General features: G+C 31.4%; 1 protein-coding gene and 1 long non-coding RNA gene across 3 annotated transcripts in view; both read left to right on the forward strand.

Moving 5' to 3' along the window:
• The window catches only part of LOC105832557 (NAD-dependent protein deacetylase sirtuin-2), a 39,211-nt gene extending 25,912 nt beyond the window's left edge, over window positions 1–13,299 (forward strand). Inside the window, exons 3-7 of one of the 2 annotated variants that reach the window (XM_012673634.3) lie at window positions 5,427–5,783; window positions 11,438–11,633; window positions 11,713–11,905; window positions 12,046–12,141; window positions 12,642–13,299. In XM_012673634.3, coding sequence (XP_012529088.1) covers window positions 5,427–5,783; window positions 11,438–11,633; window positions 11,713–11,905; window positions 12,046–12,114 — 815 coding nt within the window. In that variant the 3' untranslated portion in view covers window positions 12,115–12,141; window positions 12,642–13,299. Of the gene's footprint in view, window positions 1–5,426; window positions 5,784–11,437; window positions 11,634–11,712; window positions 11,906–12,045 lie in introns of both variants that reach the window. The other variant, XM_012673633.3, reaches the window with a different exon arrangement.
• On the forward strand, window positions 171–2,809 carry LOC118645470. Its single transcript, XR_004963158.1, has 2 exons — window positions 171–478; window positions 1,214–2,809. It is a non-coding gene; the product is annotated as an uncharacterized LOC118645470 (long non-coding RNA).
• Window positions 13,300–15,729: the final 2,430 nt, after the last annotated feature.

Genomic DNA, 15,729 nt, shown 5'->3' on the forward strand with positions numbered 1-15,729 from the left:
AGGTTATTTCCATGTTATATAGCACCTACATATTACAATAATAACAATGTTACATTACATGTAACATCCATGTTATATTGCCGCTATAAAACGTGTTCACTGGATAACTACAGTAATAAAATTTTGAAAAAATTTTTTTTCAAAAGTTAGAAATATTTTTGTCATAAAACTTTTGTATAAACTATTTTTTGATATCTCCAATACTTTTAGAGATATATCGAAAATAGCAAAAATCTGCTCTACATCAGGAGCAGTTTCATCATTTAGATCGCTTTTGATCGGCACTTGAAAATTTATAAATTTATCTGTTTACCTAATTACATGTTTTTTTCCTGAATGGGAAAAATGCATTGTGTATCTCCAATGGTCGGTCCATGGGGGTATATGGGATCCATTAAAAAACCCACCGCTTGGACAGAAACACGACGACATACTGTCACCGGAAACAACGAGGATTATTTCGGGAACCTAATTACATGTGTGTTTCATCTAAAGTTATATAAAAAAATGTTTTTATTTAATCACGTTAATAAAATTTACAAGAAATAAACTTCTTTTTGGTATTTCCCATGTAAACAATTTTTTTTGGTGACACATAAAAAAATTTTCAGACACCGTCGATTCCTGATAGAAGTATAATTTTTATCCCTAAAATGTGGTGTAATTATTTTATTGAGGAATACCATAATTGTAAACACTACGAAATATAAGAATTGTTAGTAAGTACCAAATTTCTTATTTAGATAATTATAATGTTTATTAGTAGCGTTTGTAATAATTTAAATGTTTTTTAATACATTATAGACAAACTCTATGTATAAATCGTAAGATGGAAGGACGGATGGAAAGAATTTTTCCATAATATTATGCAATATATCCAAAGTCCTTCACGAGCATGCTGAAAGTACACCACCGCAGACATTTTAGGGATGGAAATCATACTTCTCAGGAATCAACGGTGTCTAAAAATTTTTCCATGTGTCACCCAAAAAATTCCTTTATATGGGAAATACAAAAAAAGGGTTTATTTCTTGTAAATTTTATTAACGTGATTAAATAAAAATGTTTTTTTTTATATAATTATATTATACGATAGATTTTGAAAGAGCACTCTCGAGTACTTTTGAAAATGGGTTTTTCATAGAAATTTATCATGATTTGAATGATAAATTTACATATAAGTGAAATTTTTTGATGTGTATATAGTTTTTAGTGCCCATATTGAAGCCATCATAATGGATTTTTCAAAACGCCAGAGTGCTTTCGAGGTTATTAGCTACATTTGGTCACCAGCAGAAATTTTCAAGATTTTTTTGTAATGGAAGGAGGGCGGCGTCCGATTGACAGAGAATACCTCATATATGTATATATACAGAGTGTCCCTGACTATGTAGGTCAAGCTTATAAAGAAGTAGAAGGAGTCGAAATGAACATAAAAGTCTAATATTGTCTTGAGTTAGGTTCACCAATAATCGAGATATTATTTTTTTAAATTATGCGAATGAGAGCGCGTTGAGCATGGAAAACGGCGCGCTTTTTCTTCTTCCCTCCCTCCCCTACACACACATACACACACATATACCAGGTTTGTAAATATGAAACATGAATTTGCCCATAGCTGGCGCTAGCTGTCAATGTAGTTACCGTCAAACCACGTCATTGGCGCTATTTTCTTGTTTTGACATTTGATAAAGATTTTCAATTCACAACAATACAAGTTTCATACAAAAGCATAGTTTTTAATAGCGTTGAACATGTCGAATTTTGTGCCTGGAAACTACGATTTGCGGACAGCATTGATTTTCTGTTATCATTTGAAGAAAATTGCTGCAGAATTGCATCAATGCTTGTCGAAGCTTACGGTGAGCATGCTCTTAGTAAATCACAGTGCTTTGAGTCTAAAAAATTCAAAAGTGGCGATTTTGTCGTGAGAAACGGAGAACGTGGAAGATCACCGAAAAAGTTTGAAGACAGCAAATTGCAAGCATTGTTGGATGAGGATGACGCTCAAACGCAACAACAACTTGCGGATCAATTAAATGTGACACGAGAAGCCGTCTCCATACGTTTGAAAACCATGGGAAAGATCCAGAAGATGAGAAAATAGGTTCTACATGAACTGAATGAAAGACAGCAGGAAAACCGAAAAACCACTTGCGAAATGCTGCTTGCCAGATGCAAAAGAAAGTCATTTCTCCATCGAATTGTGACGCGATGAAAAGTGGATATATTTTGAGAATCCTAAGCGATAAAAGATCATGGGTAACTCCAGGTAAACCATCGACATCGACTACAAGGCCAAATTGCTATGGACGGAAGGCAATGCTCTGTGTTTGTTGGGATTAGAAGGGTGTGATATATTATGAACTACTAAAACCTGGCGAAACCGTTAATACTGAACGCTACCAACAACAAATGATCGATTTGCATCAAGTTTGCGTGAAAAATGACCAGGATATCAAAAAAGGCAACACAAAGTGATTTTGCTTCATAATAATGCACTATCACACACAACAAAACCGGTCAAGGAAACAATTGAGGCGTTTGGTTGAGAAATACTTTCGCATGCGGCTTACTCACCAGACTTGACTCCGATTATTACTTATTTGCATCGATGGAACACGCACTTGCTGAACAGCGCTTCACATCTTACGAAAATGTACGAAAATGGGTCGATGACTGGTTTGCCTCAAAAGAGGAACAGGTTTTTTGGCGTGGCATCCACAAATTGTCAGAGAAATGGGAAAAATGTATATAGCGATAAGCAGTACTTTGAATAAAATATTTTTTATCATTTTTATACAATAAACGTGTATTTTCTATACAAAAATTCCGATTTTATATTTACATACCTAATATATAAACTTTTTTACTTTAGAATAACTGTAGAATTTATTCTACACACTTTAGAAATTTATATATCTAAACATTTTAGAAACCTATTGATTTTTTTACATAGCATCTGTATTTTATGAAATATATGGAATAAGTATTTAAGTATTATTTAAATACATAATATTTAAATAGCTTTAAGTATTTTAAAATATTATGAAATGTAATTTAAGAAAACAATTTTATGGTTGTATCTAAAACGATTTACATAGAAATATTACGAGATGTTCCGAGCTTTAAAAAAATTTTAATTGCAAATTAAAAAGCGTATTTCCATATATTACAAGATCTTGCAGATACATTGCGGCAATATGACAATCTTGTATATTGTAGTAGTTTTAGAAACATTGTTAAAATGTAAATATGATTTTAATGATGTAGTAATTAACGTATTTAAACATATTGTCAAAATTAGATTTTAGACCGTATTTATGTGGACTGATACTAGATGTAAGCGGACTTTTTTGTCACTTTATATATATATATATATATATATATATATATATATATATATTGGATGTAAAATACTTTTTTTATTGTTTATTGTAAAATAAGGATAAAATAATGAAAATCTTTACAAATGTTTACATTTTTAAGTGTTAACATTTTTATGAGTATTTTAAATACCGACCTTTATATACAAATATTTTTACGTGCGTGTGCATATGCATGCATTCCTTTTTTTCAGGGGACTCACGTGAAAAAAGTTCCCCATTTTTTGTCAGTTCTCTAAATCAGATCGTATACGTGTAATACATGTTTTCATAAAATTTTTTTACAGAATCAAATAATGCTGTTAGATTTTATGAAAAATTATTTTGCAATTTAATTGTTTTAACAATTTATTGTGAACAAATAATTTTTTAACTTTTTTTACTCAAAAATTTTTTTTACAATGAGATTTTGGTAGTCCTGTCAATTTAAATTAAAGCGAAAAATTTGAGCGCGCGGTTTAACGCTTTTTTAAACCGGTTTTTGAGATAACGCCCTTTTCAAACGGCTTTCGAGTTAACGGCCTTTTATTCGGAAGGGACGATATTAACAGAGATTCCATACGTTATTTAGATGATAACACTGCGAGTTAGCAATGGGTTATAATGGGTTAATTTCTTAACTACCTGCGTCAAAAATGTCTTTCTAGACATGGCCCAAACTGCCGAAAAATTGAAAATCTTTGATACTGAAGTTTATGTCTGGTAAATCCAGAGCATGTCCGAAGTAGTAAAAAGAAATTTTTCAGACCATGAACTTCAGTGTTAAAAATTCTCAGTTTTTCGGCAGTTTGGACCACGTCCGAAAAGACAAAGATCTTTGACGCTGGCAGTTAAGGGGTTAAAGAAATTTTTAAAGTTAAAATATTTAATTTTATTATTTTGTATTTACAAATAAGTTTTAATATTATTGTATTTTAATATATTTTTTAAACATTTTATAACATTATTATTTAAATACGTTTTTGAAATATGTGTACAAAAGAAACAATTAATATAAGTATATAAATTTGCCATTATTCTTCTGCGGGTATCTGAGTTGTTTCATTAAAAATAACGTTTAAAGACTGGTTTTCAATATTTTTAGAAAAAAAAAAAATTACTTCCGAATAAAAGGGCGTTAACTCGGAAGCCGTTTGAAAAGGGCGTTAATTCGAAAGTTGGTTGGAAAAAGCGTTAACTAGGAAACCAGTTGAAAAAGATGTTAACTCACGCGCTCAAATTTTTTGCTTCAATTTAAGTTGTCGAAATAATTTTGAATAGCGTAAACAGGGGACAGCAGTGTAATCGCGTAGCAAGTAATTTTTGTATAATTACGTATTCATGTTGATTAAAATTTGTATGAGATTGTGATCATTGTGATCGAGATTTAATCAATTTATTTAAAAAATGATTTTAGAAAAACGAATGCTTAACATGAAAATAAAATAACATAAAAATATACTTAGATTAAAGAAGGCCCTGAGATACTTCTACCTATATGTGGATACTAATTTTTTGTTTCAATATGTTTGCGTTTTAAATCAATTAACACCAAAATTATTTTGGTAGTCCTGTCAATTTAAATTAAAGCGAAAAATTTGAGCGCGCGGTTTAACGTTTTTTTTTAACCGATTTCTGAGATAACCCTTTTCAAACAGCTTCCGAGTTAACGGCCTTTTATTCGAAAGGGACGATATTAACAGAGATTTTTATTATCGGCTTGAATGATTTAAAATCGGGTAAATATACATATATTCAATATTCCGCTATGACCCAACACTGGATGTTTTCACGTATATAATTAATTGTTTAGATTTACAATTAATAGCATATACGAACTACGTGTAGACAAATTTTTCAATTTTAAACACAAAAAATTATTAAAGAAATTTTTTCTTTAATTTGGATATTCTGTTTTTTTACTCTTTTTTAAATCTTTATATGAGAGTTATAATTGTTACGATAAGTTTTTATTCCAAATATATAAAAACGTATAGCAATATTTATGTATTAATTATTAATGTCACAAATGTATAATACAAATATATGTACTTTTTACAGCTGCAGGAATACCAGACTTTCGGTCACCGTCTAGTGGACTTTATCATAAATTAGACAAATATAATTTACCTCATCCACAGGCTATTTTTGAGTTAAACTTTTTTATGAAAAATCCGGAACCATTCTTTACTCTTGCAAGGGAATTATTACCAGAAGGCTTCAAACCTACAGTAAGCCATTATTTTATTCGTTTACTGTGGGAGAAAAATCTATTATTACGACATTATACACAAAATATTGATACGCTGGAACGTGTTGCTGGATTACCGCCTGACAAATTAGTGGAAGCTCATGGAACGTTTCATACTGGCCATTGTCTTAAGTGCCGAGCACCATATACACTTCCATGGATGAAAGGTATACCTCCCCCCCCTTTTTTAAGGATATTAGCCAGATTGCTTGCAAATCTAACAATTTTTTTGACGAACTAAATATATGAAGAAATTTTGAGATATATTCATATAATATAAAAAGTATCTATTTTTATTAATAAATACTTACATAAATATATTAAATCTGATCATGATAAATTTTAATTAGAAATTTTCAAGATATTTGTTGATATTAAGTAAATCTCTACAAAATAAAATTAATAAAATGGCAGCTATTATTTTAAAAAACTGAAAATTGAGTTTTAGGTCAATAATAGCTGTCATTTTTATCTATTTTGTGTACTTTCCAGCAATGTACACAGGCGACACTGTGTAACACAGTGTACGAACTAGCATTTTTCCACTACAACACAAGTCGACACAATTGTACACAGCTAAAAAATTAAGTTTGATTGTGTCATTACTCCACAAATACCAACATTTTTACACCTTTACATTTAGTATTACTTATTTTTTCGTAGATAGAAATACATAATGATAGAAATTTCTAATTTCAATTAAACGGTTAGATTATTTACATTAAATATTAGGTGTACAACTTTGCTTCCATTTTCCAATAGATGGCTGTAGTGGTAAGTGGTGGTCGAAATAAATAGATCGTAGACATCATACAATAAGCTTAGGCATTTGTAAACATAACGCCACCGAAATATTAGTCGATTTGTGTCTATATCATAAAGTTATTCTCGATTGAAAATGTCAGCTTACGAGCCAAATTCTCGTCATTTGCGGGAGGTTTTAATTTTTTGCTTCAATATGAAGAAATCTGCGGCTGAGGCTCATCGAATGCTCTCAAATATGTATGGTGAGGCCGCTATTAATGAAAGAACGTGCCAATAGTGATTTTAACGCTTCAAGAACGGTGATTTTGACGTCGAAGACTGGTATGGTGGTGGAAAAGAGAAGGTTTTCAAAGATGCAGAATTGGAGGCATTACTTGATCAAGACTCGTGTCAAACGCAAGAAGAATTGGCAGACTCATTGGGAGTGATTCAACAAACCATTTCAAAACGCCTGAAAGTCATGGGAATGATTTAGAAGCAAGGAAATGGGGTGCCGTACGAGTTGAAGCCGAGAGATGTTGAACGGCGTTTGTTTGCTTGTGAACAGCTGCTTGCAAGGCAAAGACGGAAAAGATTTCTGGATCGTATTGTGACTGGGGACGAAAACTGGGTTCATTACGATAACCCCAAGCGCAGAAAATCATAGGGATTTCCCGACCATGCTTCCATATTGACGACCAAACCGAATATTTACGGCTCCAAGGTCATGCTCTGTATTTGGTGGAATCAGCTCGGCGTAGTGTATTATGAGCTACTAAAACCGACTGAAACAATCACAGGCGGTCGGTATTGAAAGCAATTGATGCGTTTGAGCCGAGCACTGAAAGACAAACGGTCGCAATACAACGATAGACATGATAAAGTGATTTTGTAGCATGACAATGCTCGACCCCATGTCGCAAAGCCCGTCAAAACATACTTGGAAATGTTGAAATGGGAAGGCCTACCCCACCCACCGTATTCTCCGGTGCTTCCTTTGACAATCACTTGTTTCGATCAATGACACACGGCCTGGCTGACCAGCACTTCCGTTCTTATGAAGAAGTGAAAAATTGAATCGATTCATGGATCGTCTCAAATTGAGACCAGTTTTTTCGACGCAGGATTCGTATGCTGCCAGAAAGATGGGAGAAAGTAGTGGCCAGCGATGGACAATACTTTGAATCGTAAATGTATAATTAGTTTTTCACAATAAAGCCTCGAATTTCGAAAAAAAAACGGCGGAAACAAAGTTGTACACTTAATACGTAATGTTGAATATTTTAAATTTTATTTCGTACAAAGTAACACTTGTATAATATATTTTCCACGAATTATACTTAAATAAATAAACATAAGTGATTTTTAAAATAAATATCTATTGAAAAATAAAAACAATTTTTATGGTCTAATATCAGAATAATTTGAATAACTGATTGTATAAGAAAAAGATTATTTCATATTTAAAATTCGTATTTATCATGAAATGTGAAATATAAGACATTAAAAAAATTATGTACGTATTTATTACATAACAATCACAACATAATTCTAAAAAACTTTGAACACAACATGAATTAAAGAACTTCGAACATTACATAAACTAAACAACTTTAAATTTCTTAAAACCAAGTAAAACTCTAAAAAGTTACGATACATATTTATACAAAATTATTTATTATTATTATTAGATTTTTCTTTAATTTTTTTAAATCTCAAAAATAATTAAAAAAAATAAAAAATAATAATTTTCTTTGTTTTTTATTATTCTTTTTGCTAGATATTTTTTTGCACTATTTTTACTTATTTTTTATGGATCTGTAAAATAATTTATTATTTATTATTATTAATATTGTTATTGTTATTATTATTACTTATTATTTTTTAATAATTTTAATTTATTTTAGTGTTGTGGCCAAAACTAGTTTTATACTATAATCAGTTCTAGCCATTTCATGGCCAAAAATGCATAAATAAATAAAAAGTTGCACTAGTTTTGACCATTTCACTATTTTGTAGGAATAAGTATTTTTTACTTAATATTAAATTTTAAAAATACAAATTTAATTATAATTTAATTTAGAAAGACTGTTCTTGTTCATATATGATATTTTAATTGGTAAATAATGACTATTTCCTTACCAAGTCGTCCTTAATGTTATTGACAAAAAGATGATTGCTTTCGGTCATTTTGTACACAATAATTTTATTAATATAGAAGACAAAATAACTTGATAAAGATCACTTGCATGACAAAACAAAAAAACTTGAAGAATAAAATTCTTTATAATGCATAGCAACTAACCTAAATCTAATAAAATCAATAAAAAGGCATAGGTGGCCAAAAACAGAATTCTGGCCAGAAATGGTACATTTACCCTAAATATTTTTTGTATTAAACAATTTTATAATAATTATGTTTTTTTAATAAATATTACTATTTTGTTTTACTATTACATGTGTTTAGACTACATTCATTTTTTAGTAAAGGACCCCGCACACATCTTATGGAAAAGTGTTCCCGGTCAAATTGGCTGAAAGTGAGATATAATGTACTCCATGACGTGCTGATCAAATATGTCCATAAGACCAGGGTCTGAAAATCTCTACATTTTGATATACGGAGCTTTGAATGTTGAAAATATGGCATTATCGTGTCTCGTAGATGATTGGGTTCCTTCATGCGGTGGGCCGTACTATAGCTAACATACATGTGTGACGATTCGTCACTAAGTCCCGGGCCGACCATCCGCCCCACCACGGGACTCGGCGTCTACGGACGCCCCTCCCGAAAGTCTAGTACCCCCGTCGGGAACCGATCCCACCACGCTGCTGGGAGCGCGTGAGGATCGTCCCGACGGGTATAAAAGCAGAGCTCGATCAGGATCGAGCACTGTTACGTGTGAGATGCACGTAATGTGAGAGATAGATCGCACTGGTATTTTAAAGTATTTTATTCTAACGTTTTACAGACTTTCGTCTAACTTCTAGTGGTTTAGTACAGAGACTGACTCTAATCATCGAGAGGGATCCTTATATTAAAGTCGGAATAAGTTAGCATCGTCCAATCATAGGAAGTGCTCGTAAGGCGGGGTAATAGCTATTGGTTGATTTCTTAAAAAGGAGAGAATTTGATAATTGATATCTATGTCATAAAGAATAGTTTGGGTGGGATGCAGGATGTTTACAGGACGAGGAAACAGACAAATATTAAGTTTAAAAAGACCGTAGATAGAAAAGGTTATCAATAAGTAAGGATCTGGTATGACACATTGGGATAGTTTTAAGACATAGTTTGTACAGAGTGATTAGATAGAAATATTTTAAAGAAGAGAATTTTTATCGTGTCTAGGCACGTAACAGCACCAGTCCCGTCCTGTCGACTGAGTAGGTCTCCGGACCACTCCGACGCCCGGTTCTCGCCGGCATTCGACTATCCTTGTGTCCGCCGACGGAGCAGGCCACCTGGCCGCTCTGCCGCCCGGTTCTTGCCGGCATTCGGCTATCCTTGTTGCGCCGACGGAGCAGGCCACCTGGCCGTTCTGCCGCCCGGTTCTTGCCGGCATTCGGCTCTCCTTGTATCCGCCGACGGAGCAGGCCACCTGGCCGTTCTGCCGCCCGGTTCTTGCCGGCATTCAGCCATCCCTGTCATCCTCAACGGGGCCGGTTACTTGGCCGCCCTGCCCGCCGGTTCTTGCCGGCGACCACGGTTTGCTGCGCACTAGCGCGCTCCCGTCCGACCGACGACATTAGGTTAAGCTGTACATTGCTGTATATACCCGCATAGAATAAGTAGTACCTAAGGTAGCCTAAGGAATATGTAAGATAGAATAAGCATTATAATAAAGGACTGTTAATCTGACATCGGTATACGCAAGTTGGTTTCCCCCCTTCTCCCGAATCCTGGAATCCGGCGAGCCTGTCCGAGGCGATCGGGAAAGGTGAACGGTTACACATGTATATACACTATATACAGTACTATACATATATACATGTATATATGTACTATACATTACACTACAGTACTATACACTACATGTATATACACTATATACATATATACATGTATATACAAACTATATATAGTGTATATACATGTATGTTAGCTATAGTACGGCCCACTGCATCAAGGAACCCAATCATCTACGAGACACGATAATCAAAAATGCCATATTTTCAACATTCAAAGCTCCGTATATCAAAATGTAGAGATTTTCAGGTCCTATGGACATATTTGATCAGCACGTCATGGAGTACATTATATCTCACTTTTAGCCAATTTGACCGGGAACACTTTTCCATAAGATGTGTGCGGGGTCCTTTATATTACTAAATATATTTTTGGAACAGAATTGAAAAATTGATCATAGATTCTTAAAATATAACTCTTTAGATTTTTATTGATACCTAACTATTTTATCTTTAAAAAAATACAGGCGTTTGAAAAAAATAATTTTTTGTAAAATTTTTTATTATTTCACTTTTTTCAAATAACATTTTTTTCTTTTTATCTATAATATTTTAACAATCATCATTATAATTCTGAGATTTTTTCTTTTGGTTAAAAAAAAAAAGTTAAAATTGATTAAATATATTTGGAGATATGAGTCAACGAAATTTGTGAGTTAGCGTAACCCATGTGTATAGGAATTGGGAGATAAAAATAGTGTGTAGGCAGAGGACTAAGAGTAAACTAAAATAAAGCTGTATGTAATAATTTATGTGCGTGTTATTTCTCGTTTCTGACATTTTATAAATATTGCGAGAAAACAGCTTAAAAACATGATTTAGGAAAATTGGAAGAATGATGCTTTTTTATATTTTTTAGTAAAATTTGAATGTTGTGAAGAAAAATGTTTGCAATGGAATAAACACAACTTTTCTATTTCTTTTTTTTTTCGTTTTTCTTAAAGAAATTTATAAAGTCAGGTTTTATTTTGATTTTTCTAACAATAAGTGTATATGCTTCTTCAATAGTTGGTGGACAATTTTGTAAAAAATAATATATTAGTAATTAGTTGATAAAATAAAATAGTTGATAAAATAAAAATTAATTATATAATATTTTAAATGATAGAAAAAATAATAGAAGGCGTAATACCAAAATGTGAAGAGTGCAATGAAGGTGTTGTGAAACCTGATATAGTCTTTTTTGGTGAAATGCTACCTCAACGCTTCCAAGTACTTGCTGAGCAAGATTTTGTACAAGCTGATCTTTTAATTATCATGGGATCAAGTTTAGTAGTGCAGCCTTTTGCATCACTAGTAGATAGGTATGTGTATAGATGTTAGAAATAATTCTACAAAAATTATGAGAAAAAAGATGATTTTGAAAATAATTTTGTTTTTAAGAGTACGAACCACTTGCCCCCGTTTGCTTATCAATAATGAAAAAGTGGGTATGCAAGATCGTTTGTCACGTTTCTTAGGATTACGACAAGGGTTGGTATTTGATACGAAGAGTGCACACGGAGGACGGGACGTAGCTTGGTTGGGTGACTGTGACACAGGTTGTCAATTGCTAGCAGATAAACTTGGCTGGAGGGTAAAAACTATTTCTATTTTTATTCTTATTGCCTATTATTTTATGTCAGGTTGTAATTAATAACTGCATGTTTTATATATGTATATTAAATGTAAAATTTCTATGCATAGTAAAGGCTAAACTGCAACTCATAATTTCAGGATGAATTGCAAGCACTTATGCAAAGAGAACACGAAAGTTTGAAACCAGAAAACAAAAGAGGAAATTAACTAATGTTAGTTGAATAACAATATCTGGTAATGGCTATTTTTTAGAAGGAATAAATTGATTATTTTATTAAAGCTTTATGTTATTTATGTATCAGAAAAATATGTTGAAGAGATAAAATTTAATTTAAAATATATAACACAGATATTATTAGAAGATTAACATAAAATCTATGTGATTAATTAAAAAATGTATTTATGAACATCTGTCAATTTATCTTATTGTTTCTTATAATTACAAAAGTTAAGTAATGAAGACTATTAATGTATAGAATTAGGTTTGTTGACGATTTAATCTTTTTTATATGTACGTAGAAAGTTGTCCATTATTTCGTTCAGAAAATCGTTATTTTTGCAAGGAACAGTTGTCACAAATAATTTATTACTTTTTATTCTGCCATGAAATGGCATGAACAGTAATATAATTCATTTTTGCACTCTTTTATCTTATTCCTCAGACTTTTTTTCGTTATATTTACATACATGCTATCTCTCGGCATGCATACGGTAACTTATATAAACTTTCGCAGATTTATTGTCGCTGTCATAAAGATAATCTTAAGACTTCACTCCCTTTGAACCTCTTCTTGCCACTTTCTATGCAGTTTTAACAAAAAATAGTATGTGCAACTTGTGTGGTTGGTTTGGCTATTACTCGCTTGTACGGGTGAAAGCATTAGTGGACAATATAACTGACTTCCCGCAATCGTTGCACAATATACGTATTATTAACACTAATAGTATTGATATTGAACGATCTAGTATTGTTGTGCGTTTGTACATCAAACTTGATAAAGTGGTATGCGATACCATTTTAGAGTTAATTATTTGATTTAATTCTTATATGGAAATTTACAAGCTTTGTATAGAAGCATTTTAAATAAAACCAAAATAATTGAAATTATAAATAAAAATAAATGTTTTGTTTGGGGCTCTCTATGCGCTTAATTTTGAAATTAAATTTGAAATATTTATTGCCAAATTGCCAAAAAAAAAGTAATAATAATACCTATAATATATTGTATTTATTATACCTCCATACTTCCTTTTATTAAAGAAATTAATGAACATATAAGATATCTACTTTTATTAGACATTTATTAAGGAAATATATGTATCCAGCAAACACTAATATATAATTATTACTGTAGTAAAATTGAATATAACAATATTACGTTGACATGAACGTTATATTAATATTCACGTTAGTTGTAATTTCTCACACATAAGATATTGCAGTTATATAACAAATGTAACGCAAAACTGAAGTATTGTGTGACGGTAATATAGTAATCTAACTAATAATCTAACTGTTACATAGCAGTTGTATAAGTCAGAAAAATATTATAATTGTAACATAAACTTTTATTGTTATATAGCTGTTATAAATATAATTATGGTGCAGTTTTATATATTTTATCACATAAAATTTCTAGAAAATCGTAGTACTTGATTTTCTGGAAATTTTAAGTAACAAAATATATAAATATATGACTGCATTGTATAAATGTGTATGTGTAAATAAATTGTATTGTAAAAATGTGTATATATATTATATAAACAAAATTATGTAAAAATTAAAATTGAAAATATGTTTCATAAATATCAAATGCAATGTTAATAAAAATTTGTTTTAACCTTCATTTATCCCTAGAGGTACTACACCTCAGCCAAAGGAAGCCCTGTAAAAAGTGCCTATTTTGACCCATCAAATGCCTAAATTTATTTAGATTATTGTTGCTAGTGCCTTGCACAATGCAAAAATATTTTTTTGATGTGTAAAAACCGACGGAAACTTGGCAAGATTTAAAAATAAAGTACAATGTAACGTTGTAGATTTTTTAATATCTTACGCGGTATCCTCAAAATAAGTGATTTAATTGTTTTTACGGAGTTATTACTTGACTAATTATTCCAATCATCGCATAAATATTCACGATTGTCATTCAAAATGGGTAATCTAATATGGTGGTGTGTATGTTTGGAAAAGTTATAGTTGTCGTGTAGAAACTGTTGCTAGTAGAGTTAATGGTAGGCCCAGGAAACAATACTTTGATTTATTATATTTGGGGTTGGAAAAGTTACTTTGTAAAAGTAACTAATTACAGTTACAAGTTACCGTTTTTGAAAAATAACGACACAGTTACAGTTACTAAAAAATAATGAGTCGTTACTTTTCAATTACTTTTTTCTTAAATAATTGTACATTATGTTAAATATAAGAAATAAGAATTTTACATTTTATGCTTTACTAACTGTATTATATATGTTTAATTACGTGCTTAATTATGTGCTTTATTATTTTACGTAAACTATGTAATGATCGGACTTTTTCACGGGTGTCCGGATTTGCTCGCCAGAATGCTAGATTCGAGAAAGTTTGTGAAATACTGATTCTTACAAAATATAAGTTTCATTGTGTAATCAACAATTAATAATTGGCGTAATAACAACGGAAATATGATTAACGCTTGCTGGCACAGAAAATCTAATCGTAGTAGTAATAATTTTAATTGGTTAGACGCAGAGCCGGCGTGACCTTTTGCGGGGCCTGGTTCAAAAATTTTGCAGGGCCAGAATACACATTCAAATTCTATACTTAAATTTATACACTAAGGAATTATTTATTATAAGTACAAAGTATGTTACATATATTTTTTGTAAGACGAATATTACATATTTTTTCTCGCTTTTTTCGCTGCAAAATCTCTGATTACGTCATCAAAATGGATTAAGTTTGCTACTTTGCTTTCTATTGAAAGAATAGCCAGAGATGTAAATTGGTCCTGGCTTATTGATGATCGAAGATAATTTTTTATTAGTTTCAATCGCGAGAAATTATGTTCAGCTGAAGCCACGGTTACTGGCGTTAACATTATTTGTAACGCAATTTGGGTATGCTTTTGAAAGATTGTTTTTTATAATGTATTTTATCGCATCTAGAGCCGAATAATTGGCTTGCGTTATCGATCGGAACATCTTGTATAATCTCTTCAAAGATTTCAGTTCCATTGAAATTTCTTTCCAAATGTAAATGAAGATCTTAAGGGGATCCGGGAGTGACAGAGTTACCGACATTTTTTGGGGAACTTGGATTTTCGAATTGGAGTAACAGAATGCAAAATCCTTTTACAGGATTAAAGTACGCACAAAAATGAAGGGGGCGACGTACGATTTGTTCTGATAAATAAAAAAAAATTGTTATTTATTAGTCACCTAACGACAATATTTGCTTCATACAAAAAATCTATAGTTTATATGTATAAAATAATCACGTCGCCCCCTAGAAAAAACTCTCAGGAATAATATCGTGCAATTAGAAATAAGATTAGAATCCTAGAAAAAAAGATTCGCATTCCGCAAATTGGAAAATGAAAAAACGAAAATTTGGGTTATGTACACGTAAAAAGTCGATAAGTAGAGCAATATGAGAAAAATTTTTTTCGTTTTCAATATAAAATTCAATTTATAGATTAATATTAATATGTGTACTTTAATTCTGGAAAAGGATTTCTAAATCTATACAAGAAATACATATAAAATCTCATTAATGATGTGCACGAATGACTCTACCTTATCGACCTCGATCAAATTTCAAAGGCACTCCTGGATCCCCTT

The sequence above is a fragment of the Monomorium pharaonis genome, chromosome 5, assembly GCF_013373865.1.
Source record: "Monomorium pharaonis isolate MP-MQ-018 chromosome 5, ASM1337386v2, whole genome shotgun sequence".
In the NCBI taxonomy this organism is placed as follows: domain Eukaryota; kingdom Metazoa; phylum Arthropoda; class Insecta; order Hymenoptera; family Formicidae; genus Monomorium; species Monomorium pharaonis.